A 27,370-nucleotide genomic window follows, 5' to 3' on the forward strand; every position below is an offset into this window, starting at 1 on the left:
TGCAATTATAGAATTTTAAACTCTATCCTGTTTATTATAAAACTTAAAATAACTTCTCCAGGCAAGATCCAAAATAATTGCCTATTATTATGGAATTCCTATTCCATAATTCTCCTTTGCCCCTATAGTCAAATGTAATCCGCCAGCTGGTGCTGAAAATGAATTCATCTCCATTTGGTCAAGGTTGAGGGACAGTGAGGAAATCCTGTGCCCATTTAATGTGTAGAGTCTCTTTCAATGTCCAAACCATCTATCTTGGACTTTGAGGTCAAATCCAGGTCTGAGGAAGAGAAAGGCTCATATCCAACCTTACTGTCTTTCCTTCGGTAGTACACACGTGTCAGCACAGTCATTAGAAAAGTCTCCAGTACGAGCAGGTGGCAGTTCATCACTGTAGCATGCAATGAATTGATATAATATGAATTATGCTAAATTGTATAGATGGTATCCCACTAGTAGCCCTGGCATATGAGTTGAGCAACACTTTCTCCAATTTGTCCTCAAACCAAACCTAGAGATATTAAGCTTTCATAAGTAACATAGCAGATTAATGGTAGAGCCAGAACCAGAACTTGGCTTTAACTTCTGCAGTCTGAGGCTAGCATTAAGCCCCATTTTTTGGTGTGTTTTATCAGCGTGACCTTTTTTTAGAGAGAGAGAAAGTGAGTGGGGGGACAGAGGGAGAGAGAGAACCCCAAGTGGGTTCCATGCTTGTGTGGAGCCCAACATGGAGCTTGATCCCACAACCCTGAAGTCATGAGTCAGATGCACTTAACCAACTGAGCCACCCAGGCACCCCAATCAGTATAACTTCCTGCTTTCAGACCCTACCCATTACTCTCCCAGAAGCTGAGGATGGCTTCCTGGGTTGCACATGAGGACTGGCCTCAAGCTATGGGATTGCTGGTCTCCTCTGTGTGGTCAGAGAAGTCACTGTTTCTTATAACCTCACTAGGATTTCCCTTTGAGTATTCTGAGCAGAAACCAGGCTTGCCCAGCTTCTATTCTAAGGTCATCTCTTCCCTGACCCTCCCTTCTCTCATTCTGGAATGAGAGGAACTCATGTGCTCACCTTGAGACCTGATTTTAGAAGAAAAGGGAGGTGAACAAGCAATCTGCCCGCTGCTGGCCAAGACGGAGAAGATGGATGGCTGCAGAGCAGTCAGGATGAGGAGCGTCTGCAGAACAGAAGAGAAACAAGGGCAGGATTGGCCCAGTACCAGTGGCACTGGGGCCAGCTGCCCCTCTGCTGTGCTTGTCTCTCCACAATCCATTCTGCTGGACTTGCAGTCTGTGTACTTACAGAGGGCTGAAACTCACTTGAGTAAAATTTTGTGGAGTTTTAATCTGTAGGCAAATTACAGTCTTGTCTTCTACCCAATATTTTATGAGAATTGGTGACAAGAAACAATGACTAATCGGGGATCCATGTTTATTTCCCTATCTCAGCCGTGGCTACTAATAGTCACTCAATGGATGAAAAAGGTAGATGGTTAGAGAAGACTATTTCCATCTGGCTCAAGGACCTGAGATCCCTGCTCCTAGAATGATGGGCAATTGGCCATGAAGGTGCTCTTTGAAAAATCTCTACCATGCCACGGGCTAGGCCGAAGGGGGAAGGGGAATTAATTAATGTTCAATGGGTACAGAGTTTCTGTGTAGAAGGCGAAAAAATTCTGGAAGTTGGTGGTGGTGATGATTGAACAACAATGTGAATGCAGTTAATGCCACTGAAATGTACACTTAAAAATAGTTAAAATGGTAAATTTTATATATATTTTAATGTTATGTGTATTTTAATACAATAAGAAAAAGAATCTGTCCAGAGGCTCCAGCAACACCATTTGTCTTAGTACTTGCCCTCGCTGAGTGCACTTTTCTGAAGCATCAGCCTCTTCAAGGCAGACTCAGCATGTGCAGGCTTCCCCATGATAGTCACTGGCGGGCTCGGCAGTCACAGAGCTTTGACCTTGTGGCGTGACCCTAAGAGCTTCTGGGGCCCAGATCCTTTCTGCCCTTTCAGTCCCTGTCTCATTTTGGCTCTTCTGGCCTCTCTCTTCTTCAATTCTACCTACTATTTGCCCAGAAATCCACATTTCAGAGGCATCTGCATAGATCAAATGAGAATTTATGCGAAATCACACTGTTAACTATAGCGCAGTCACTAGGCCATGGGAATAGAAGGGCCTAGCAAAGGAACAGAAGGAATAGAGAGAGAAGGAAAACAAGATTGGGCCAGAAGGCATCGCACTTGGTGAAAGTTCTCTGGGCTTAGAGAATGGAAAGTGTCAAAAGTGAACAAACATGCCTTGCAGAGAACTTTCAGAAGGTGTGCAGGTGAAGAGGCAACCTGATAAGGAATGCGGATTTGGGAGTCAGACAGATGGAGGTTTAAATTCTAGCCCCATACCTACGTACCTTGAGCAAGGCTCATTGGTACAATAGAAATAATAATGACTCGTAAGATTATTGTGAAAATTTAGATGTAAGGTATGAAAAGTCCCTAACGTGTGGTGTGGGTAGTTCATAACTATGATGAGTTTAGGAAGTACTGGGTAGAAAAAAGAAAAAAAGGAAAGGTAGAAAAATTTAAGGTCGATAAGACACATTTTATGAGTTGAAGTGGGTCCCCTGAAATGGTATGTTGAAGTCCTAACCCCCGGTACCTAAGTACAGAATGTGATCATATTTGGAAACCGCATAATTAGGTGTCAAGAATGTGATCATATTTGGAAACCGCATAATTAGGTGTCATTAGTTAAGGTGACGTCGTGCTGGAGGAGAGTGGATCTTTATTCTGATATACTGTTGTCCTTATAAGAAGATAGAAAGAGACACGAGACACATGCCATGTCGTGATGGAGGCAAAATCAGTGATGCAGCTGCCAGCCAGGGATTCCTGGCAAACCGCTGGAAGTCAGGAAGAGGCAAGGAAGAAATCTCCCCTATCGTTTCAGAGGGAGCATGGCCTGGTGGACACCTTGATTTTGGACGCCTAGCCTCCAAAACTGAGACAATACATTTCTGTTGTTTTAAATCACCCAGTTTGTGATACTTTGTGAGGACAGCACCAAGAAACTACTACAGCACAGAAAAGCAAAAACTGGGAAGGAACAGGCGACATTTTCTAAATCTCATAGAAAACCTGGGCTTAAGAAGATTCCCAGACCCACTTTTGGTCTTTATTAGTCTCACCTCCTAACCCTAATTGTTCGTAGCTCTAAAATTACCCATCTTTTCTCTCTCAGGGTATAATTACCTGAAAGAGGGCAAATTTGGCTCCCATATTCTGCTCGCCCAGGTGCATCTTGGCTTGATGGAAAATGATGGCCAGGGCCCAGAGAGCCAACAGGGTGGACACACCAAGCACAGTATTGATCCACAGAGCTGTGCTCCCCTCCGAAATCTGGTGGCAGATCAGAAAGTAGTCCGTGAGGGAGGCAAGCCTTTTCTCCTCCTCCTATTTCTCCTCTTCCACAGTGGGAAAGGTAATGAAAAAAGCCCCAAAGCCTTGGCCTATTCCACACTCTTCTCCCCCACCAGAGTCTCCAAGCCTCTACTTTTCCACAACCACACATTGCGGGGCCTCCCCTGTCTATGGGGCCCCATTGCAGGGGATGTTGGCTCTGGCTCTTCCTTCCAGAGCTCAGAGGTACTAAGTGAGTCTGGAACTTTGCTGCCCCTTGCTCCTGGCTTACATCTGCTGGGTCATAGATGCCATCGGGGATGAGAAACAGGCCCACCAGGCTCAGTGTTATCTTGAAGAAGGCATACTGGAATGGGCCTAACATCAGCAGCTGAAGCTTTTTCCTGAAGGAAAAGGAGAATTAGAAACATGAACCCACAAACTGCACCTCAAGAACACCTTCCACCTCCCTCACCTGGGCTCCTTGAGCTGAGGCTTGGCTGCCATAATAGATAACAAAATGGCTAAATGGATGGGGATATAGGAAGAAGCCGGAATGTTGAGAACACTGGGAACCCTCGTCTTGCCTCCCCCTCAGCCCCAGACCAGAATTCTGCCTTTTGAGCAGGAACTATCAGAATGTTGACCCCAGCCTCATCAACCAAAATGGACAGCAGGGACAAGTATGTAGACCAAAGTCCACTTTACTCCATGTAGCTAAAGTTTGTAGGCAGCAGTGAGCTTAAATGATGGAAATTGGAGTTCTCTTTCCTCCCTCTGCCATCCTCACCCCTGAACGGGTGCCCAATGTGTGGATGCTGGCTGTGGGATGCCCACCCTTTCATCACCGGCTTTGTTCCATACAAGCCTGATCCCAAGAGGCTTGAAGCAGGGCTGAGGGGGCCGGAGAGGCTCTTGGGAGAGTGCAGGTAGAGGCCAACCTGTTCTTTGAAGGAGCCTCTCCCTCCCACCTTACCTGGTGAGCATGAGTGGAGGGCAGCAGGGGCAACAGCAGCAGCAGGGACCTGTGTGGATCATCATTGGAGTGTCCTTCAGTGTCCTCAGTACTGCCTCCTTCCCACCAAAGCCTTCCACCATGGCCATCATCATCAAGTAAAAGCATACCGAGTAAAACCTGGAGTGGGAGCAGAGGTGGCCTCACAGAGTGGGAGGTGGCAGCCAGCTGAGAGGACACCACACACCAAGAGACTGGAAAGGGTGCAACAGAGGGGGTGCTCACTGAGGGGGTCACAGTAGGGCTCACGCATTCAGACCATGTGACCCAGCAAGAGGGAGAGAGAGGACAGGGTCTAGGGGCTGAGAGAGAGGGGAATTGGGGCCCATAGGAGCAAAATGGTTGACAGGATGGAGAGCACCAGAAGTTTAAGAAGTTCAACCTGATTAGCAAGTTTCCATCCCAGTGGTTGCAGGGATTTGTGGAAGGGATCTGGGATAAAAGAAGAGATGGACTCTGGAGTCCTGGGTGAGTGTGGAGCAAAAGGGTACCCAGCTCAGAGCTGGGGGCGGGGCAGGACACTCACGAGGTTATGGCCATTTCCACGAGCATGAGGGAACGAGGGATCCAGAGACCAAAACAGCAGAACACAGACACCACCTACTTGGAGAGAAGCAAGAAGCTGGTTGTGGCAAGAAGGGAGCCTCTGTGCTCACCCTCTCAAACCTTTTGTGGCAAGGGCTCAAGGAGGCAAAACCTGAACATGTGAGGCATCATTACTTAAAAGTGGTCAGCTGGAAAAATAAATCAACTAATTTTTTTAAGTTTTGGGTTTGTTTTTATTTATTTATTTTTAATTCAGTGTTCAGGGAGCACCTGGGTGGCTCAGTGATTGAGCATCTGCCTTCGGCTCAGAAGGTGATCCCCGGGGTCCTGCTTCTCCCTCTGCCTATGTCTCTGTCTCTTGTGTGTCCCTCATGAATAAATAAGAAATATTTTGTTTATTTATTCATGAGAGACATACAGAGAGAGAGAGAGAGAGAGGCAGAGATGCAGGCAGAGAAAGAAGCAGGCTCCCTATAGGGACCCTGATGCAGGACTTGATCCCGGGACCCCAGGATCATTCCCGGAGCAAAGGCAGACACTCAACCACTGAGCCACCCAGGTGCCCCAAATAAAATCCTAAAAAAAAAAAAAAAAAAAAAAATTCAGTGGTCAGTGTCTTCTATATCTAGGATTAGAGACAGCAGGTCACCTCAAGTCAGGTGCTCTTTTTTGTTTTTTAAGATTTTTATTTTATTTATTTATTCATGACAGATACAGGCAGAGGGAGAAGCAGTCTCCTCGCAGGGAGCCCGATGCAGGACTCAATCCTGGGACTCCAGGATCACGCTCTGAGCTGAAGGCAGATGCTCAACTGCTGAGCCACCCAGGCGTTCCAAGTCACGCACTCTTCTGAAGACTATCTCATCCTTTATCCCTGGAGTAGTGTAGGTAAGTTCATTTTTAGGAGGGAGTGAGTCAAGATCCAACCCTTCCATTTCAACATCGCATGTTACTAGAGCATCTCTGAGGACTTGAGTGTCCTCTGCTAAAAAAAAAAAAAAAAAAAAAAAAGGACCTCATGGGCTCCATTTTCTAACCCAGACACACACACACGCAGACCTTACCACGGAGGAAACGAAATCCAGTCTTATGGCCTGGGAGCAAGCCAGAGACGTATATAATGTCTGTGAGAGTGAGTTAAAAAGATCTACTATGTAAGGGGAGAGCTGAATATGTCCCCATGGAGGAAAAAAAATCTTTCCCTCTTTCCCCTCTGAGGAACACTGCTTTCCTGTCCAGGAAAGAAGCCTGCTTTTAACAGTAATAGTGTGGTGGAAAGTAGTGAGTGCGGCTGCTGGTGGCTGAGCAGCTTCTCCAGCTGTCTCTTGGCTCTAAGAATTCAAGCTCCCTGTCCCACTGCCCGTTGGCCTTCCAAGCATAGGGTCCTGACTGCAAATGGAAATCACATTACAACTCCTCTTAACCTTCTAAGAGGGTAAAAGCAGGCAACCCTTTGCCAACTTGAATTGCTGAGTTTAGAGGAATTCTCAAAATGGTTGCTCTGTCTTGTTGAGTTCCTCCCAAAGGGCAGCTACAAGGCCCTTACCGTGGGTGCAGAGCTGCCCCAGAGCAGAGTCCTCCTCTTGATGGGGCAACGGGTATTCTTGTATAGGTAGACAGCATCCTCCAGGAAGATGACGACCGAGCCCAGGGTGAACAAAGTCATAATGATGGTCAGGGCAATTTCCTCAGGGCCCAGTGCTAAAGCGGGAAGAAAGGGCAGACTTTCCTGAGCTAAAGTCCAGGACTGAGGGGAAGCAGATATGGGCTTCTTCATTTGGATCTAAATTGCTTTGCTGTATCTAGAATTATCTGGTCTAGGCTCCCACCCATGCAGAAGAATGGCATTCTCTTAGACTTAGGGTATCCAACACGGAGCTGAAAAGTAGTCATTCTTCTACATGGATGAGAGACTAATTCTAGGCATGGTAAGGCTTAGTTCAACCAGGAGATAGACACCCAACAAGCTTTCACTTCATTAGCAAACATTTTGAATTAAGGGGCAGCCCTGGTGGCTCAAGTGGTTTAGCGCCACCTTCAGCCCAGGGCCTGATCCTGGAGACCCGGGATCAAGTCCCATGTCAGGCTCCTTGCATGGCTCCTGCTTCTCCCTCTGCCTGTGTCTCTGCTTCTCTCTCTCCTCTCTGTGTATTCTCAGAAATAAATAAATAAAATCTTTAAAAAAATATTTTTTTGAATTAAGAGGTTGGCAGTGCCTATTTAACTTTACTACTTCCCAGTGAAAGGTGTCATGCTAGCGGACGTGGACCAATTAACATTATAATTAAAGCAGAATGTAATTAATGGTATACTTTAGAGCTGTTTAAATTTGATTACAAAAATTATGTCATGAAACTGGGACATTAGGAAGGGATTTTAACAAAAGAGAAATGGATACAAGTAAAGATTCCAAGGACTTTTGACTCGTGTTGGCCTTATAATTAGTCTTACATTAAATGTGGTCCAGTAACTTTTTTTAGTGTTTATTGCAATCATTTGAATAGTTTTCTTTTTTTTTAAGATTTTATTTATTTGAGAGAGAGTGAGAGAGGATGAGCAGGGTGAGAGGCAGAGGGAGAAGCAGATTCCTCACTGAGCAGGGAGCAGTTGTTAAAAGCTAGGTGTCCAGGTCCTACCCTCAGAGATGCTACCTCAAAATCTTTGTGAAGAATGTGTACTATTTTTAAAAAACTCATTAGCACTCAAAAAACAAAAAAATTATTAATAGACCCACACATATATAGTCATCTGACTTATGACAAAATTCTCCTACAATTTATGGGAAAAAAAGATTTTTTTTTTCAAGAAAGGGTTCTGAGCTAATTGAATATTCTTTGGCAGATAAAAAAGAATATTGGGAGCAGCCGGGGTGGCTTAGCGGCTTAGCGCCCAGACGTGATCCTGGAGACCTGGGATCCTGGAGTCCCACGTCGGGCTCCCTGCATGGAGTCTGCTTCTCCCTCTGCCTGGGTCTCTGCCTCTCTCTCTCTCTCTCTCTCTCTCTCTGTGTGTCTCTCATGAATAAATAAATAAAATCTTTAACATAAAAAAAAGCAAAAACAAGACATAAAATTGGAGGTATGGTATGATTTCGACTAATGTTAAGTAAAAGCAAAAAAAAAAAGAAAGAAAGAAAGAAATACCATCAAGATATTTGCAGTGCCTCTCTCTGAGTGATGGGAATATAGTTTTTTCCTTTGTCTACTTTTCTGGATTTTCAGATTTACTGTACCTGAATTATTTTTACAATAAAAATATTTAGTTAAGAAAATACACACAAAAGGTAAGTCCAGATAGGCAGAAACCCAAATTAATTCAGTAGATTTTTTTAAACAATATATTTATTTATTTGAGAGAGAGTGAGAGAGAGAGAGAGAGAGAGAGCACACGAGGTGGGGAGGGGCGGAGGGTGCTCCGCCCTCCACTGAGTGTGGAGTCGTCCCCCCCCAACACGGCTCAATCTCACTACTAAAATCACAGCCCTGAGGCAAAATCAAGAGTCCTACGGTCAGGGATCCCTGGGTGGCGCAGCGATTTAGCGCCTGCCTTTGGCCCAGGGCGCGATCCTGGAGATCCGGGATCGAATCCCACATCGGGCTCCCGGTGCATGGAGCCTGCTTCTCCCTCTGCCTATGTCTCTGCCTCTCTCTCTCTCTCTCACTGTGTGCCTATCATAAATAAATAAAATTAAAAAAAAAAAAAAAAAGAGTCCTACGGTCAACCAGCTGAGCCACCCAGGTGCCCCAATTCAGCAGATTTCTAAAAACCACTGTCTGTTGTGGGAAGGCTGAATCATCCTCTTCTGAAGGGACTTGCCCACCCCTGCTTGACCCTTGTCCTCACCAGCTCAGGGAGAGCCAGGAGTAAAAGGAGAGCGGTTCCAAAGCCATTCAAGGCCAGAGACTTTCTCAGTCTTCACTGTCTTGACTGCTCCCTCCTCTTTGAAAAGCTGCCCCCCTCCACTGCCAGATGAGATCGGGCACGTTCAGGGTGGTATGGCCATAGACCCCCCTCCACTGCCAGAACCACAGTCCCCCTCCTGGGCTCTGACCCTTGGTCTCCTGGGCTGATCCCTCATCCTCTCCCACGCCCTGTGCTCCTCAATCTCAAAGACGGCAGCTCAGCTCTTCCCTGTTTATTGAGGTTGAGGATTTCCCTACCACTCCTTCAGCCTCCCAATAATCACGTAAGCTGTGCCACCCCCAGAACTTGATGATACTTGGTTTCTGCCCATTCAGCTTTTCTCCCTGGGCTCCCAGTGGCTGGCTTCTGCTCATCAAGCTCTCTGCTCACATGCCCCTGCTCAGCCAGCCTTCCCTGAGTGCCCAGTAGGACACTGCCCCCCATCCGCCCCCAACACTGAGTTTGGTTACATATTTATTTAGGTGCCTATTTTCTGCTGCCCAGCCCTAGTCCTCCCCTTCCAGTAAACTCCAGGAAGGCAGGGACTTTGTCAATCTTGTTTGGTCTCTGTTCCACCTCCAAGTGCCTGGAACAGCAATGGTGGCCATTTGTTGAATGAAAGAACTTTTTTTTTTAAACACACAAAAATCAATTGTATTTCTGTAGACCAGCAAGACCAGCAAGGAACAACTGGGAACCAAAATTAGAAAAACAATACCACTTACAATAGTTCCAAGAAAATAAATACTTAGCTATAAATCCAACAAAATTTGTCCAGGATCTGTATACTTAGACTATGAAATGCTGATGACAGAAGCCACAGATGTAACTAAATGGAGAGACAAGTCACATTTAGGGTTTAGAAGACTCACTATCATACGTGATTCTCCTTAAACTTTATAGATTTAATGGAATTCCAATGAAAATCCCAACAACACTTGTGTATATATTAGCTCGTTCTAAATCTTACATGGAGAGACAAAATTGGTAGAAAAGTTAAAATAATTTTGAAAAGGAAGAATAAAGTTACAGGAATCACACTAATAGATTTTTAAGATGGATACAAGCTACAGTAACTTTGATGATGTGGTATTGGTAAAGGGAGAGACTCAGATCAATGGAAGAGAAGAGAAAGTCCAGACATTGACCCGTACAAATCTGGCTCATTGATTCTTGACAAAGATACAAAAAGAAATTCAGTGGAAAACAAAGTCTTTTCAACAAATGGTCCTGGAACAATTGGACATATAATCCGATGCCCCCAAAACCAAATAAACCAAAAACATAAACCTCACACTTAAGAAGAAACATAAGAAGAAAAAACCCAGAGGTTCCTGTCAATTTTGCTGAATTTTCCAAGAAGTGCTCTAAGAGGTGGAAGACAATGTCTGGAAAGGAGAAGTCGAAATTTGATGAAATGGCCAAGGCAGATAAAGTGCGCTATGATCGGGAAATGAAGGATTATGGACCCGCTAAGGGAGGCAAGAAGAAGAAGGACCCTAATGCCCCCAAAAGACCACCATCTGGATTTTTCCTCTTCTGCTCAGAATCCCGCCCCAAGAGCAAATCGACAAACCCTGGAATCTCCATTGGAGTTGTGGCGAAGAAGCTCGGGAGATGTGGAAATAACTTAAGTGACAGCGAGAAGCAGCCTTACAACAAGGCAGCCAAGCTGAAGGAGAAGTATGAGAAGGATGTCGCTGACTATAAGTCTAAAGGGAAGTTTGATGGTGCAAAAGGTCCCGCAAAAGTTGCCCGGAAAAAGGTGGAAGAGGATGAAGAAGACAAAGAGGAAGAGGAGGAGGACGACGACGACGACGACGACTAAAAAAACTGTTGATCTGTCAAAAAAAAAAAAAAAAAAGGAGAATTCCTATTGTCATCTCCATTTCATAGGCTTTTCCAGGAAACTAGGCTTAGAGAGTTGAGCACCTTGCCCATGTCATTCAGTCTGGAAGTCATGGGACTGGGCTTGAATGCAGGAGTTTCTGGCGAAGCCCATCTTCTTAAGTGTTTGACACACTAGCCCTTGGTGTGTGTTCACATAGCTATGGAAGGAAATGTGGAACAATCAAATGCAACCCTAAGAAGTTGTTCAAGTTTATGAAGCTGGGGTGGGGGCATATGTGACTGTCCAGTACAGACATGGTTTTGCAGCCTCTTATAACTGCTGGCTGTGCCACTCTAAGTTCTCTTCTTTGTAGTATCTACAGGACATAATATCCACTGCCACAGCAGGAAGGCTAAGAAAGGGAGAAGTTTCTTAGCATCCATAGCCTGATGCTATTCTTCTCCATGAAGCTCATTTATCTTCTTTGAAGATTGTCCCCTACCTTATGTTTTCTGCATCTTAACAGATTTTATGGGACAAAAGTATCCTATGGCCAGAGGATTTTTGGAAGTTCCTTACACAAAATTAAACCTGCTTCTTCCCATGCTCAAGTTTTTAATCGGATTTACACTGTAATTTCCTAGTGGAAGTTATAGAATACAGCTTTTACAAAACTTTTATCTCGATAGATGCTGTGTTCATGAAGCACTACTTGAGGTTAGTATCCCGAGGGATACACTTTGGGAAATGCTTGTCTAACTGACCATTTTGAATTCAATTACACCTTCAGCAACTAGCAAATTTCCCACTGTGTCAGAAATAGCAAAGATTACTTTTTTTAAAACAATGAAAACAATATTAGAGCATTACAATTTTGAAAGAGTATCACCCATAATTCCAGCCAGTCAGTTCCTAACCAAAAGTTATTTTCATTTTTGCACATTTGTCCTCATGGGAGTGAAGGGCATAGGCTCTGGAGTCAGAGACGCCTGAGTTCAAATTAAAGTCCCACTTGCTGTTTGCTGTTGACCTTGGACAGGTTATTCATCCTCTCATTAACCTCTTAGCACAGCACTTGGCATGTATTATTTGTTCAATAAAAAGTAACTTTAAAAAAAACCACCCTGGTTAAAGGGCATACCTATTGTATTACTGCAATTATACTATAAAATTGTGTACATTTTTAACTAGCATTTCATCACAGCCTGTCAAAAATGATTATTTCTAATTAATTTTTAAGTTACAAAAATTTCAAAAAGAATAATAGAGCATGGGGGAATATGCCCATGACCCATTTTATTTTATTTTTAAAGGTTTTATTTATTCTTGAGAGACAGAGACCTAGGCAGAAGGAGGAGAAGCAGGCTCCATGCAGGAGCCCAATACTTCGGGAGCCCAAAGCAGCAGGACTCGATCCTGGAACTCCGGGATCAGGTCCTGAGCCGAGGCAGACGCTCAACCGCTGAGCCCCCCAAGCGTCCTGCCGTGACCCATTTTAAAGAGTGTTACAATGTTGCCAATTTTGCTTCAACAATTATTTTTAGAAAAATAAAACATTACAGATATATTTGAGGGCCCTCGTACATACCTCCTGGATCATTTTCCCTTCCCTACTTCACCTCCCAGAGCGAACTACTGTTCTGAAGGTGGTGTGTATCTTCTTTGCTTATGTTTTAATTTTCACAACATAGGTACATTCTCAACATGCTATATTGCTTTGCATTTTGCAAAATCTACATAAATGGGGGCACCTAGGTGGCCCCATCGGTTAAGAGTCTGCTGGAGGCTCAGGTCAGGATCCCGGGGTTTTGGGGTGGAGCCCTGGGATGGAGCCCCAGGTCTGGCTCCCTGCTCCTCGGGGATCCTGCTTCTCCTTCCCCCTCTGCTCCTCTCTTCACTCGTGCTCTCTGTCCCTCTCTCTCTCACTCCGCTCTCTGTCTCTCAAGTAAATAAATAAAACCTTCTTTAAAAATTCTGCTTAAGGGATCCCTGGGTGGCGCAGCGGTTTGGCGCCTGCCTTTGGCCCGGGGCGCGATCCTGGAGACCCGGGATCGAATCCCACATCGGGCTCCCGGTGCATGGAGCCTGCTTCTCCCTCTGCCTGTGTCTCTGCCTCTCTCTCTCTATCATAAATAAATAAAAATTAAAAAAAAAAAAAATTCTGCTTAAAAAATAAATAAATAAATAAATAAATAAATAATAAAAAAATAAAGATTCTGCTTAGATGGCTTCATTCTGCAAAATGCTTTTTCCACCCAACATTGTTTTCATGATACTATTTTCATTATATTCTGATATTCATTATGATCATTATAATGATCTATTTTCATAATGATATATTTTCATTATGACAAACAAATGCTTCAATAAGTATTCTTGGACGTGTCTCCTTAGCACATATGGGAGAGTTATTTTATGTGGACACTTAAAATCAGATTTTCTGAGCTGGAGGAGATGAGACTCTAGTGCTGCAGAGAACTGATCACTCTCCGCGTGGCTCTCCCACTTATACTCCCACCAGTGGTCCGTGAGCCCTCGCTGTCACCTCAGATTCACCGTAGTGAAATATTGTTTCATGCACGGCTCCCTAATTCCTAACCAAATAGAGTATTATTTTTAATATTCTATTTATCTGTTCATGAGAGACACAGAGAGAGGCCGAGACACAGGCAGAGGGAGAAGCAGGCTCCCTGCGGGGAGCCGGACCTGGGACTCGATCCCGGGACCAGGGTCACGCCCTGGGCCAAAGGCAGATGCTCAACCGCTGAGCCACCCAGGTGCCCCTAGAATATCTTTTTGTACATATATTGGTCATTTGGGTTTCTTCTGCTTGAACAGTCTGTTCCCATATTTTACACACTTTGCATTGGGTGATTTCTCTTACACTGTCTACTTATCCCTTGTTAGTTAGGCTTGAAAATACCTTCTCCCAGTCTGTGGTTTGGCTTTTAACATTGCTTCTAGTGTTTTTAACTGTAGAGAAGTTTGTTTGCTTACGGAGTCAATCTCCACAATCATTTGTGCTTCCTTGCGTTTTATTTAAGACATTTTCTCTACTCCCAATCATAAAGATATCTTTCTGTATTTTCTTTTGTAAAAACATTTGCATTTTACATTTAGGTATTTTCGCTGCCCGTATTAAAGCTGCCATTGGAGCTATCTTTACATTGGTTTATTCGCCATAGGCACAAATTGTCCAGATCGCTTCAAAAGTGTCTGTTCTGCCCTCTAGTGTGTGTGGCATCCCTTCACAGGGTGCGTCCCGAGTGGGCTCTATTTCCAGGCACTCTGTTCTGTTCCATTGATCTACTTATTAGGCCTCTTGCACTTACTGCTTGTTGCTTAGTCTTATTATAAATCTTAATCCCTGGTGGAGCAGGTACCCTCCTTAACATTTTTCCAAAGCTGTCTTGGCTTTTCCTTGGCACTTCACTCTTTCACAGAAATGTTTGGATGAGTCCATTTTTAAAAAAAATCCTGTAGGGATTGTAATTGCAATCATATCACAGGGATTTCAGGAACAGGTTCAGGAGTCCTCCCCCCGCCATAGCTCCTCCTTAAATGGCATCTGATTTAAGGTGCAGCGGTTAGTCTTGCCAGATCTCAGGCAAAAGCCTCAGATCTTCCTGGCTTTCCTGTTTCTCAGGGTCATCACCACTGCCCTCGCCCTGCCCACATCCCCAGGGTGCTGCTTACAGTCTCCCCTTCCCGCTCTCACCCCATCTGGCTATTTCCCAGATGGCCTGCCCTTTCTTTGGCTTGCCTGTGTCCTCCGACCTTCCCTCCCTTTCCCTGACACTGTTCCGGCTCAGACTCTTGTTCCTCCTTCTGGGCTGGGGCGACAACCTCCAGTGTATACCCCTGCCTCTCACGGCCCCTCTTCCCCGACGTCCACCCTGTTTACTGATTAATTATTTTGAAGCACCGTCCGGCCGCTCCCAATCTCAGGGCCCTCAGCGGCTCCCTCCGTCTACAGGATAAAGTACAGCCCCTCTGCCAGACGCGCATCAGGCCGCACCTCACCTGGCCAGGCCTCCAGGTTGTCCCCTGCTTCCCCAGCTCGCTACACTATCAGACCCACAGTGGTCTCCCTGCCCTGAACATCCCTGGTGCTTCTATTTGCACGATCTGTAGCAAAGCAATGTGACATCCATGTTTACTGCGTAAGGCAGGGTTTCTCGGGCTAAAAAGCGCTATGGACACGTTGGCCAAGGTAACTCCTTATGGTTGGGGTGGGGGGGTGCTTTCCATTGTATTCATGGCGGCATCCAGGGCCTCTCCCCACTATATGCCAATGGCACCCTCTAGTTGTGGCAACTGAAACGGTCTCTAGCCGTTGCCAGAAATTCCTTGGGGGACAAATTTACTTCTGGTTGACAACTGCTAATGTAAGGGAGCACTTGCACCACAAGCTGCGCTCTAAGCAAGAGGTTCCTAGAGCTGGATATAGCAGCTACCTACTGGCACAAATCCTTGAACAGCTGCAAAGCCTCTCTGGACACTGGCAGTTGTCATTCACTCTGAAACCAGACTGAATGTTGTCCAAGCACATGCCCGTGCCTGCCTCCTGATTCGACCAACCACATCCTGTTTCAGAAAGTCTGCTTGCTCACTGAGGTGACAACATCAGGAAGGAGGTTGGGAAAAAACGTTAAAGATACCGTAGAGGGGGTGCCTGGGTGGCTCAGTCAGTTAAGCATCTGCCTCTGGCTCAGGTCATGATCTCAGGGTCCTGGGATCCAGCCCCGCATCAGGCTCCCCTCTCTCTCTCAAATAAATAAATGAATTCTTAAAAAAAAAAAAAAGATACCATAGAGACATAGACTCTTATTCATCAACGTCTAAGAGGTGCTTAATCACGCAGTAGGAAAACAAAATGAAATCTAGATGGGAGCCACAGTTGTGAAGATGCTCGGGTCATTTGGTTGTCATATAGGTGGCCAGGGAATAAACTGGGTCCCATCTTCTGCTTTTCACTTTCAGAAGCAATTCAGTATAAGAATAAGATCTAGTTGGCCAACACTGTCAGAATACTTTTACAGGTTCACCTAATTTTTAAAAAAGATGTTATTGATTGATTGATTGACTGATTTGAAAGCAGAGAGCATGAGCAGGGGGCAGAAGCAGAGGGAGAGGGAGAAGCCGGCTCCTCGCTGAGCAGGGAGCCTGATGCCCAGACTCCATTCAGGACCCCGAGGTCATGGCATGAGCCGAAGACAGATGTTTAACCGACTGAGCCACCCAGGTGCCCCCAGGTTCACCTGTTTTAAGAACATTATTCATAATGACCACCTCTCTAGGGCAGCCTGGGTGGCTCAGCGGTTTAGCGCCACCTTTAGCTCAGGGTGTGATCCTGGAGACCCAGGATCGAGTCCCACGTCGGGCTCCCTGCATGGAGCCTGCTTCTCCCTCTGCCTGTGTCTCTGCCTCTGTGTATGTGTGTGTCTCTCATGAATAAATAAATAAAATCTTAAAAAAAAAAAAACCACCTCTCTAGAATGATGTGGACACTTTCCCGAAGAGGCTATATGCAGGCCCCAAGGAGATTCTTTGGGGCTTGGATCATATGGACACCATCTTGAATCCTCTGGATGGCTCTGGAGTTTGAAAAATGCTCCAGGCCAGTGTCTGCAATGTGAATGAGCCTTGAGGCTGGGATTCATGGGAGGTCCAGCACGCAGCTTTGTCTCCCTGGCTAGGTTGCCATGGTCCTCTTTCTGAGGCCTCAACCATGAGAGATAGACCCTGTCCAGGCTGGCCAGCTCAGGACCACCTCTCCTCAGCTTCATCCCACTGTCCTGGCTTCCTGCTGGGATGCTCATCTCTCATTTCCCTCTGGGGAGGGCCCCCGACTCACCCCTCAGAAGCTGGGCTGCAGTGGGAGCGTGAGAGAAGCAGGCGGAGGGGATGCTGTAATTGGTTGTCAGCAACTCCAGAAGATCTGCTGTGTACCTGTAGAGACACCAGCCTACACTAGAATATGGGGACTTGGGGACATGGACAGGGGAGTGGGGGAGTACCGGAAGGAACACCAATTATTTGACACTCCCTCAAAGCCTCCTGAGTTCAGGGTGTCTGTACATTTCCCCTCGACACCCCAATTCTTGAGGAAATAACAAATTAGCTCAGGCTAGTGTGTAAGGCAGGTGCCACCCAGGCTATGACAGGCCTGGCTTTGGTGCCCAAAGAGTCCACAGTCCGTTCTCTCCACTTCCACTGGGGCAGCAGTGCAGGGACTGACCAGAAAGAGCAGGGCCCCAGAGGAAGAGTGGTCCCTTAGCACCAAGGTTGAGTCTCCTGCTGCCTGGGGCTCTGTGCCTGCCCCACACCACCCCTGCCTCTGGAGCTTTCCTCTTCCCACTTGAGATGCAAAGCCAAGGCTCTGAAGGATCACACTCCGGCCCGCAGGACCTCAAGGACAGCCAGACCACTCTGAGTCGGCCTCATTCTGTGTCCTGAGAACCAGAGGCCCTGACGAGGAGATAGGGACCGGCCAGCGTGTTAGGGGCCACTGCTTAGCAACCGGCTCCTGGCTCTGGGCCTGCCGGCCTCACTCACCTGGGGTCAAGCTTTATCTGAGTCCTGTCTGGCTCCATGGTCTTCTCTCCCTCTCTGGTTTCCCAGCAAGCTCTGAGGGGCAAGGAGGGGCAGGCAGGTGAGGGCCCCGAGGGAGGCTCCCGCTGGTCCTGCTGCCTGCTGGCCTTGGTCAGAGCGACACCTGGGCCACGTGTAAGTGCAAAGACAGGATCTTCCCCTCTGGCTCTCTTTTCTCAAACTTCGCCTGCCCACAGGTCTCTAGAGACTGTCTCAGAGTTCACCCCAGAGGAATTTGATCCCCTTGGCTGGCTGAGTTCCCTGGTTCCTGACTCCTCCCTCTCCCGAGGTGTGGTCCTTCCTCCTCCCTCCACGAGTGCCTTTGGCCACCCTTTGCCACCTGCCAGCCCTCATCCTACATCCCCTCTAAGGAATCATCTAGGGTGGTGGTAGAATGAAGTTGTCTATCCTCCCTACAGTCCCACCAGCCCTCAAATCCGGTCTCCCAGAACCTGGCTGAGTCAATGCCAAATCCCCGGTGGCATTGGCACCGTGGTTCTGGCATGCAGAGGGGAGAACCAGCTGGAAAAGCCAGACGAGGCCCATGCGGGTTTCCCAAATCTCAGCCCTCCTCATCTCGATGATGGGCTTATCCTGCCCAACAGCAGCCAAGTATGTAGCAAAGCTGCAGGTGTACGTAAGGGGCAGAGTTGCTGAGTGAGATTTCAGAGCTTTTGGACAGATTCCGAAAAGCTGTGCCAAATTACCTGTTTGTGATTTCTCTTCTCTCCCCAAGTAGATTCAAAGCATTGAGCCCAAGCACAGTACCCCTGGGTTCCTGGCACAGGGCCCGATACCCACGGAGTGCTCTTTAGAAGAGGCCACGTGACTGATGAACTAGTGAAAGCTTAACAGCAGTAGCAAATGTTTGTTGAGCATTTTGGGTGCCCCCAGTGCTGTAGAAAATGCAGCGTATTCCTTATCTCGTGGAAACCCTACAACTGCTCTTGGGACATCAGTACTGTCTTTATTCCCATTTTACAGGTAAAGAAACTGAGGCTTGGAGAGGTTCTAACGCCAGCTTGGGTAGAAAGCCACGAAGAGTGTAGAGAGAGGCAGAAGGGACCCAGGTTAGGAGCTCTGCTGAGACTCAGGTAAGAGTTTTGGGAGTAAGAAAAGGGCCCTTGAGAGGGTCAAGAGAGTGGATTGTGGGCTAGCGAGGAGCTAAAACCAGAGGAAGCAGTTACTGGTGTGGTACCAAGGGGACACTCATTCCTGTCCCCAGACACCTAATATGTCTCCCAAGGGTCGGGCAGGGTTCCGCCCCTCTTCTACCCTCCTCCCAAAGCAGAAGTCTCAGGACAGGACAGTCTAGTGATCCAGGAGTCCTGGATACCTCCCGAGGTCGGGGGGGGGGGGGAGGGCACCCTAAGGAAATCAAGGGCATTGACCCAGCAAGGATGGCTCGCCTTGGCCCCACCCCGACAGACTCAGGCTGACTCAGCTGCCTCAACTTGCTCCCTGGGTCATTCATCTCTGGCTTGGTGAGAGGCCTTGAGCTTAATTGTCCCAAGCCCTGAACTTTAGACTTCCCAGAGCAGATAACAGGGCGCCAAGGATGTTCTCTGAAACTTCTTCAGGACAGAATTGGGAAGAGAGGGAGGCAGGAAGGAAAGGTGGCAGGACAGACGCTCTGTGTCTGCAACTGGGCAGCAGAAGCTGGGAGGCCGCGGCATGCGGAGGGGGGCCCAGGCTACTTCTTAGGTTGGATGACGGTGGAGAGAGGAGCGACAGGGGTGTTGGTGAGAGGGAGGACCTTTCCTCTGAGGGGGTACTTCTGCCGCATGCAGAGTCTCTATCTTCCAGAAGGTGTGACCCACAGATTAGTCCAGAGCCATCATGGCCAGGATGCAAGGCCGGCCCATCCCTAGCTAAGGTATGGCTGGAGAAGATGAGCTGGGACATCTTCTAATTTTCAGATTCTTCTAAATTTTGGACAGCTGCACTCAAACACTGAGTTTTAGACCCAAGAAGAATGAATCATTCTTCATTTTTTTTTTTTTTTTTTTACTTTAAATCACAAAATTGTATGATTACATAGATAGGACACCTGTCACTTCAATTTTGGCCCTCTCAGTGCAAGGATCATTTTGTGAAAAATCAAAAATTAAAAGCCCATAAATTTCATCCGTTTTCCTTAGGGGTCCTCACCATTTGACATATATTTTTAAAGATTTTATTTATTTGAGGGATCCCTGGGTGGCGCAGCAGTTTGGCGCCTGCCTTTGGCCCAGGGCGCGATCCTGGAGATCCGGGATCGAATCCCACGTCAGGCTCCCGGTGCATGGAGCCTGCTTCTCCCTCTGCCTGTGTCTCTGCCTCTCTCTCTCACTGTGTGCCTATCATGAATAAATAAAAATTAAAAAAAAAAAGATTTTATTTATTTGAGAGAGAGCACAAGCAAGGAGAGAAAGAAGCAGACTCCCCACTGAACAGGGAGCCCGATGTGGGGCTTGATCCCAAGACCCCGGAATCATGACCTGAGCCAAAAGCAGACTCTTTACCCACTGAGCCACTCAGGCGTGCCAATCATTTGATATTTAAAGGCCATTCTCTTTTTTAAAAAATGTCTTGTTGAGACAAAATTCAGGTAACATAAAACTCACCTGTTGAGTCGTTGTAAAGTCTATAATTCAGGGGTTTGTACTGTATTCATAACATTGTACAACTATCACCATTCATCTAATTGCAGGATATTTCCAGGAGCCCAAAAAGAAACCTCCTCCGTTCCAATTTTTCCCCTTCCGTTGCCTGGCAACCACTAATCTACTTCCTCTCCATTGATTTGCTGATTCCAGACACTTATCTAAATAGACACTTATCACACAACACATGGTGTTCGGTGCCTGCCTTCTTTTATTCGGCAGGTTTTCAAGATTTGTCCATGTTGGAGCGCACAGCCACAGCCGTGCTCCCCTCTTTGTGCTCCCCTCATTCCGCGGTGTGGCTAGGCCATATTGTGTTTCTTTGTTCATCAGTTAATGGGCATTTGGGTTCTTTCCACGTTGGGGCTGTTACGAATGATGCTGCTACTTTCCTGAACTCATTTATTAGCTCTGATTGTGTGTGTGTGTATTCCTTAAGGCTAACTATACACAGATTTGTGTCATCTGCAGGTGAAGGTTTGCAGTGTGGGTAGTTACTTCTTCTTCTTCTCCTTCTTCTTCTTCTTCTTCTTCTTCTTCTTCTTCTTCTTCTTCTTCTTCTTCTTCTTCTTCTTCTTCTTCTTTTTAATCTAATTGCTCAGGCTAGAACTTCCAGTATAATGTAAATAAATGAAAGTGATAAAAGCAAGTGTATTTGTCTTGTTCCTGATCTTACAGGGAAAGCTCGCAGTCTTTCACCATTAAGTATGATGTTAGGCTCTGCGTTTTCCATAAATGTTCTTTCAGAAAGGTCCCTTCTGTTCCTAGCCTATGCAGTATTTTAATGATGCAATGGTATTAGATTTTGCCAAATGCCTTTTCTGCATTAAGAGGACCATCTATTAGGGCCCCCCGGGTGGCTCAGTGGTTCAGTGTTTGCCTTTGGCTCAGGGCGTGATCCCAGGGTCTTGGGATCGAGGCTCACATTAGGCTCCCTGCATGGAGCCTGCTTCTCCCTCTGCCCGTGTCTCTGCCTCTCTCTCTTTCTGTGTCTCTCATGAAAAAAAATAAAAATAAAAATAAAAATAAATAAATAAATATCCTTAAAAAAACATGGTGAATGTGCTTAATGCCACAGAACTGGACACTAAAAAGTGATTAAAATGGTAAAATTTATGTTATCTATATTTATCACACAAGAAAAAGAAAAGTACGCCAATCCTTCCACATGGAGATGTGAGCAAGCAAAAGAGGTAGAAGGGCAATTCACAAAACAACTATAAGGAAATGACCTCCAGTTGTAGGAGAATACTTAATTTCATAAGTAATTCAAGGAGATATAAATGAAAAGATCAAGGTGTCATTTGTCACATGTAAAATTTGAGAACTTACTTTATGTTACTATTTACTGTGTTTGTGTTATGATACGGTTATGCTCATAACAGTAAACGTGTATAAACTTTCTGGAAAGCATCTTGCAAATTATGCAAAAGATGTTTTAACTGTTCACATTTATTGACCGGAGATCCAGCCGTGAGGAGTGTATTGTAGGGCTGGGGGGGGGCAGGGGGCGGTGCAGCATAGGGGCGCTGGGAGAACAAAGCACTGGGTGAAGTGAGTTAGCAGGCTCTGCTGCAGAACTCCAGGGAAACAGGAGAGGAAGTGTGAAGGACCCAGGATGGGAGCTGCAGGTGTGTCAGGAACAGCAGGGAGGCCCGTGTGCCCGAGCAAGGGGCTGGGTGTTAGGAAATGAGATCAGAAAGCTAGAGGAGCCAGGTCAGGGAAGGCGGCTGTAAGGACTTTGGACTTTATTCTGAGTGAGGTGGGCAGGAGTTGGGGGGTTCTGACCAGAGGCCATGATCTAAGTTCTAGAAGGAGTGCTGACCACTCCAGAGTCTACTGAAAGCCAAGGACAGGGGTGTCTGGGTGGCTCAGTAGGTTAGGCGTCTGCCTCCAGCTGGGGTCATGGTCTCAGGGTCCTGGGATGAAGTCCCGCATCGGGCTCCCTGCTCAGTGAGGAGTCTGCTTCTCCTTCTTCCATCGCCCCTACTCCCTGAATGTGCTCCCTCTCAAACAAATAAATAAAATATTTTAAAAAATAATAATAATAAAGACCAAGAACAGAAGAGGCCCAGGCCAGTTAGGAGGTTATTGCGATACCCAGGCAAGGAAGGGTGGTGGCTTAGACTTGTGAGATTCTATTTTGATGGCAGAGCTGGTGAACTGGATGTGGGACGTGAGACAAAGCCAGGAGTCAGGCGACTTGGTGGGTTTGATCTGAACAATAGGGTGAATATAATCCTAATTACTGGGAGGAACAGTAATTAGCTGGGGGAGAAGCGGGTTTTTTTTTTTTTTTTTTTTAATTTTTATTTATTTATGATAGTCACACACACACAGAGAGAGAGAGAGAGAGAGAGAAAGAGAGAGAGAGGCAGAGACACAAGCAGAGGGAGAAGCAGGCTCCATGCACCGGGAGCCCGACGTGGGATTCGATCCTGGGTCTCCAGGATCACGCCCTGGGCCAGAGGCAGGTGCCAAACCGCTGCGCCACCCAGGGATCCCGGGTTTTTTTTTTTTTTTTTAATTTTATTTATTTATGATAGTCACATAGAGAGAGAGAGAGAGAGAGGCAGAGACATAGGCAGAGGCAGAAGCAGGCTCCATGCACCGGGAGCCTGATGTGGGATTCGATCCGGGGTTTCCAGGATCGCGCCCTGGGCCAAAGGCAGGCGCCAAACCGCTGCGCCACCCAGGGATCCCGAGAAGCGGGTTTTTGGAGGAAGGAATCCACAGACTGACTCTGACAGCGAGGTGTCTGCCCTGCCGGTCACGTCAGCTTTTTCTAAGGAAGTCTGTAATCCTGTGTCTATTCCCTGTATCCCTTTCTGTCCTTCTTTGTTGTTCCTTCCAGAAGACCTGATTTCTGCTCTGCAGCTTCTAGCGGGGACTTTCAGACAAAAATAAGAGGAGCAGAGAAACCGTATGTGGATGACAAGGCACGATAACGTGTTCTAGCAGCTAATGTTATCAGAATGGAGGGGGGGATCCCTGGGTGGCGCAGCGGTTTGGCGCCTGCCTTTGGCCCAGGGCGCGATCCTGGAGACCTGGGATCGAATCCCACGTCGGGCTCCCAGTGCATGGAGCCTGCTTCTCCCTCTGCCTGTGTCTCTGCCTCTCTCTCTGTGACTATCATAAATAAGTAAAAAAAAAAAAAAAAAAAAAAAAAAAAAAAAAAAATTAAAAAAAAGGAGCTATTCCAAAAAAAAAAAAAAAAAGAATGGAGGGGAGTGGAATCTCTACTGGGGTGAGCTACAGAAGTGATGGGTCCCCACAACTGTTCCATGAAGACTTCACTGATAATTGGGGCACCTGGGGGGCTCAGTTGGCTAAGCGTCTGCCTTCGGCTCAGGTCATGATCCCGGGGTCCTGGGACTGAGCCACTCACCTTGGGCTCCCTGCTCAGAGAGAAGCCTGCTTCTCCTTCTCCCTCTGCCCCTTCTCCCCGCTTACACTCTCTCTCTCTCTCAAATAAATAAAATATTTATTTTTTTATTTTAAAGATTTTATTTATTTATTCATGAGACTACACAGAGAGGAGAGAGAGGGAGAGGCAGAGACACAGGCAGAGGGAAAAGCAGGCTCTGTCCAGGGAGCCTGACGTGGGACTCGATCCCGGGGCTCCAGGATCACGCCCTGAGCTGAAGGCGGCGCTAAACCGCTGAGCCACCCGGGCTGCCCTCAAATAAATAAAATCTTAAAAAAACTGTTGCTATATGAGAGTACAGGTGCCTGAGATAGGAAATAAATAGTATTTGCTATATTATTAATCAGACTAACAGTCTTACATGGCATAGCAGAAGGTAACATGACAGCATTTTCAGTCTTTTTAAGAGCTGAGCAATCTCCTATCATTCTATTTATTTGCTTATAATTGTCAATGGTCATAAAATTCCCCCAAACAAAAAAGCATATAAGTGAATAGACCCCATTAAATCATTCCTTTAGGTTAGGTGAGATCATGATTCTCTACCACTGAGTAAGTTTGGCAGAAAGCACATAATAACTTTTTATTGCATCATGTTGAAAACATCATGTTGGGGCACCTGGGTGGCTCAGTAGTTGAGTGTCTTTGGCTCAGGTCATGATCTTGGGGTCCTGGGATCGAGTCCCTGTGGGGAGCCTGCTTCTCCCTCTGCCTCTCTGTGTCTCTCATGAATAAATAAATAAAATCTTAAAAAAAAAAGAAAACAGGGGATCCCTGGGTGCCGCAGCAGTTTAGCGCCTTCCTTTGGCTCAGGGCGCCATCCTGGAGACCCGGGATCAAATCCCACGTCGGGCTCCCAGTGCATGGAGCCTGCTTCTCCCTCTGCCTATGTCTCTGCCTCTGTGAGTGTGTGTGTGTGTGTGTGTGTGTGTGTGTGTGACTATCGTAAATAAATAAAAATTTAAAAAAAAAAAAAAAAAAAAAGAAAACAGACTGTTATGCAAAGATCATTTCCAAGCTCAATTCTCTCCTATTATAGATATACTGGTAAAAAATTAATTAATTGTAATATATATTAATATGTAGGTATTTTAAATGTGCATACATACAGTTATATTTAATTAAGACAAATGAAAATAGCTAAAATTTTAAACCATAGTATTTGAAATACAATCAAGTATATTATAGTATTCCTTTTTTTTAAGATTTTATTTATTCACTAATAAGAGACACAGAAAGAGAGAGAGAAAGAGAGGCAGAGACACAGGCAGAGGGAGAAGCAGGCTCCATGCGGGGAGGCGGGTGCAGATTCAATCCCGGGTCTCCAGGATCACGCCCTGGGCTAAAAGCGGCGCTAAACCCCTGAGCCACCGGGGCTGCCCACATTCCCTTTTTTAAATGTTTTATTTATTTAAGTAATCTCTATGCCACAGGTGGGGCTCAAACTCACAACCCCAAGACCAAAAGTCAGCGGTCTTCTGACCGAGCCAGCCCAAGTGCCCCTTAAAAAATAGCATTCTTACTACATTGATTTTAACCCGGTAATTTGAATGTCATGAAGAAAAACTATGTTTCTATAGACAAGAAAATATAAGTAACAATAATTGTGCATTGACGAGGGACTTTTGCTCTGTTTTTAGTCAAATTAATTTTCCCAAAATGTTCCAGTTCATTTAGTCCAATTCCTACTTAGTCCAAAGTAGATCTCTTAGAATTGCATATTTTTTTAAAGATATATTTACTCATTTTGTAGACAGAGAGAGAGAGAGAGAGCATGAACAGGAGAGGCAGAGGGAGAGAGAGAGAATCCCAAACAGACTTCATACTCCCCAGGGAGCCTGATGCAGGAACCGAGAGCCAGATACTCAACGGACCATGCCACCCAGGCACCCCCGGCATTGCATCTCTTACCCATGTTGAAGAATAGCACAATCACTGTTGAAATTGAAGTGACCTTCAAAAAGGCCATTACACTTCAACACACAGAGCTCTGAAAATATGTGCACTTGCTGGATCTTAGAAGATTTCCAACTTGGTTGGTGGTGGCAGTTCTGAGGCTAATTGGTGGCGCCGGGTCACAGGGCTATTCCCCAGCTGCAGGAGAGGCTTTGAATGTGAGTATCTGGCAGTTTTGGGCTCCAATTGATACGGGGAATGGTCTTTGCCCTTCATGAAGACGTACAGTGCGGGGAATTCCCCAAGCACAGAGGGGTTCAGATGCTCAGTAGCTAAAACAAATGACAAATGTCGGCTGCATGTAACAGAAAACCCAGTTATCCTCTCATATAATAAGTAGCCCAGAGAGAGCCAGTTTAAGTCTGGGCCAGGGACTCAACGATGTCATCCACGCCATTCTGTGTACCGTGTTGCCGTTGCCGTTGCCTAATGGGTTCAAGATGGTACCGCCAGCCAGCACATGTGGGTTCAAGACCAGAAGAAAGGGACAAGGCAAAGCTTTTTTAGAAATCCTCAGCAGACCTCTAATCATGTCTCTTGCCCAGAATTGTGTCATGATGCCAACCCTGGAAACGAAGGAACCTGGAGAATTATTCAGCTGCCCCTCCATGGTGTAATGACAAAAAGGAAGACAACGGAGATAGGGTGAACAGCAACCACCGTCGCTCTGGCTGGCACCACGCCTGGGAGGATGAGTACAATCACCCACCTGCTCCCCGTGTGTCCCCCTGATCTCAGGCGTCTCAAAGCCAACCTCACAGGGGGAGCTCTCACTCCCTGGCACAAGTGAGGGGGGTGCAGTGGTGACGGTGGCGGGGGGGTTGCTCTTGGAAGCAGCCCTCGGAGCCTGCAGGCGGTTCTGCCGAGGGCCCTGGCCTCCCTTCTCCTTGGCCTCTGTGACGTCACACTGGAACTTCTTCCCTTCCACCCTAGGCTGTGGCTTCTGAGGCTGCTGTGGCCATGGGGCTCCTAGAGCCGGCGGGGGCGAGGGAGCCTGGTGGCCCTGGTCTCCCCTGGAGGCGAGGGCGGTCGGGCCATGCCGCTCCTGAAGGCGCCCCATCTGCCGCCTCGGGCCCCGCTTCCCTGGATCCTCCCAAGCCTGTTTGCCGCCTTCAACGTCGCGCTGCTGCTCATTTTCAGTGGCCTCTTCTTCGCCTTCCCGTGAGCCTCCCTCCCCCACAGGCTGCGGGGTCCCTACCGAGGCAGAAAATGGGAGCAGGGAGGCAGGGGAAGTGCGGGAGGGGGTGAGGGGAGGGGGTGCTCCAGGCCGGGGTTACGCATGTGCAGAGGCCTGGGGGCCCTGCTTGCACCCCCGGGAGCTGCGGGTGCCGGTTCCGCCGGTGACGATCGGTGGGGTGTCCAGGGATCTGTCACCAGCCTGGGTACTTGGAGCGGGCTCCGGCGTGTGTGGGTTCTGACCCAGTGACGGGGTCCGGGGCTGGGGGGCTTCAGGCCCTCTGGGTCAGGGCTGAGCGCCGCGCTGGTCTCAGTTGCAGGTGGCTGGCCCAGAACGGGGAGTGGGCCTTTCCCCTGGTCACGGGCCTCCTCTGCGTCCTCACGGTCTTCAGTCTGGTTTCACTCAATTTCTCAGACCCCGGCATCCTGCACCAAGGTGAGGCGCTGGGCCTGCGGAGGGGGTGGCCCGTCCTGGGGCTCCTGCCGCCGCCCGCCTCGGCCTCAGCACCCTTCCCCGCACACCCTCATATGCCGGGGCCCCGCCTCTGGCACTTCCTGCTGTGAGCCACGGACACGCCACTCGGCCAAACAGATTTCGGGAGGTTCTCCCGGGGCTTCGCGGCCGCTGGGGCGGGAAGCCGGCGCCCCGACACCCTCACTTCCCCCTTCCTTCTCCCCACCGCACCGACTCAGTTTCGAGGGGCTGAGTCCTCACAGAACTCTCCCGGCTGGAGGCCTACCGTCCCTTTGATGCCCTCTGCGCTTGGGCAGCTTGCTCAGTGGGGACCGGGACACCCCGCCCAGCTCCCCCCTCCACCTCCCTCACCCCCCCCAGCTGGCCTCCCTACCCCAGCAGCACACTGACCCGAGG

At 47.4% G+C, this 27,370-nt stretch overlaps 2 protein-coding genes and 1 pseudogene across 10 annotated transcripts in view; 2 read left to right on the forward strand and 1 right to left on the reverse strand.

Annotated features, from left to right (window-relative positions):
• SLC51A (solute carrier family 51 member A) lies at positions 1–27,319 on the reverse strand. 9 transcript variants are annotated; one of them, XM_077884283.1, is made up of 11 exons: positions 26,033–27,319; positions 25,279–25,595; positions 17,260–17,331; positions 16,559–16,653; positions 6,514–6,668; positions 4,948–5,021; positions 4,383–4,541; positions 3,699–3,810; positions 3,260–3,406; positions 1,073–1,178; positions 1–391 (listed from the first exon to the last, which is right to left on the reverse strand). In XM_077884283.1, the coding sequence occupies exons 3-11, from the start codon at positions 17,295–17,297 to the stop codon at positions 216–218; spliced, it is 1,062 nt and encodes a 353-aa protein (XP_077740409.1). In that variant the 5' UTR covers positions 17,298–17,331; positions 25,279–25,595; positions 26,033–27,319; the 3' UTR covers positions 1–215. The 9 variants fall into 9 exon arrangements, with proteins under 9 accessions (XP_077740409.1, XP_077740408.1, XP_077740411.1 ...); XM_077884282.1 differs by having other exon boundaries at positions 25,730–27,319; XM_077884285.1 differs by lacking the exon at positions 25,279–25,595.
• Positions 9,665–10,713, forward strand: LOC144305450 (high mobility group protein B3 pseudogene; annotated as a pseudogene).
• Positions 26,260–27,370, forward strand: part of ZDHHC19 (zDHHC palmitoyltransferase 19) — a 10,427-nt gene continuing 9,316 nt past the window's right edge. The window contains 2 exon segments of the mRNA XM_077884290.1: positions 26,260–26,484; positions 26,814–26,935. Coding sequence (XP_077740416.1) covers positions 26,360–26,484; positions 26,814–26,935 — 247 coding nt within the window. The 5' untranslated portion in view covers positions 26,260–26,359.

Source organism: Canis aureus, chromosome 35 (genome assembly GCF_053574225.1).
Source record: "Canis aureus isolate CA01 chromosome 35, VMU_Caureus_v.1.0, whole genome shotgun sequence".
Classification (NCBI taxonomy): Eukaryota; Metazoa; Chordata; class Mammalia; order Carnivora; family Canidae; genus Canis; species Canis aureus.

Bases quoted from the DNA above. Each gene is read 5' to 3' on its own strand.
- SLC51A (XM_077884285.1), bottom strand. From the start codon at position 17,297: ATGGAGCCAGACAGGACTCAGATAAAGCTTGACCCCAG. The intron at 6,669-16,558 runs GTGAGTCGGGGG...TTCCCGCTTTAG, and splicing joins TGCAGCCCAGCTTCTGAGGG to CACTGGGCCCTGAGGAAATT. The intron at 3,811-4,382 runs GTAAGGTGGGAG...CTTTTCCTTCAG, and splicing joins CCTCCACTCATGCTCACCAG to GAAAAAGCTTCAGCTGCTGA.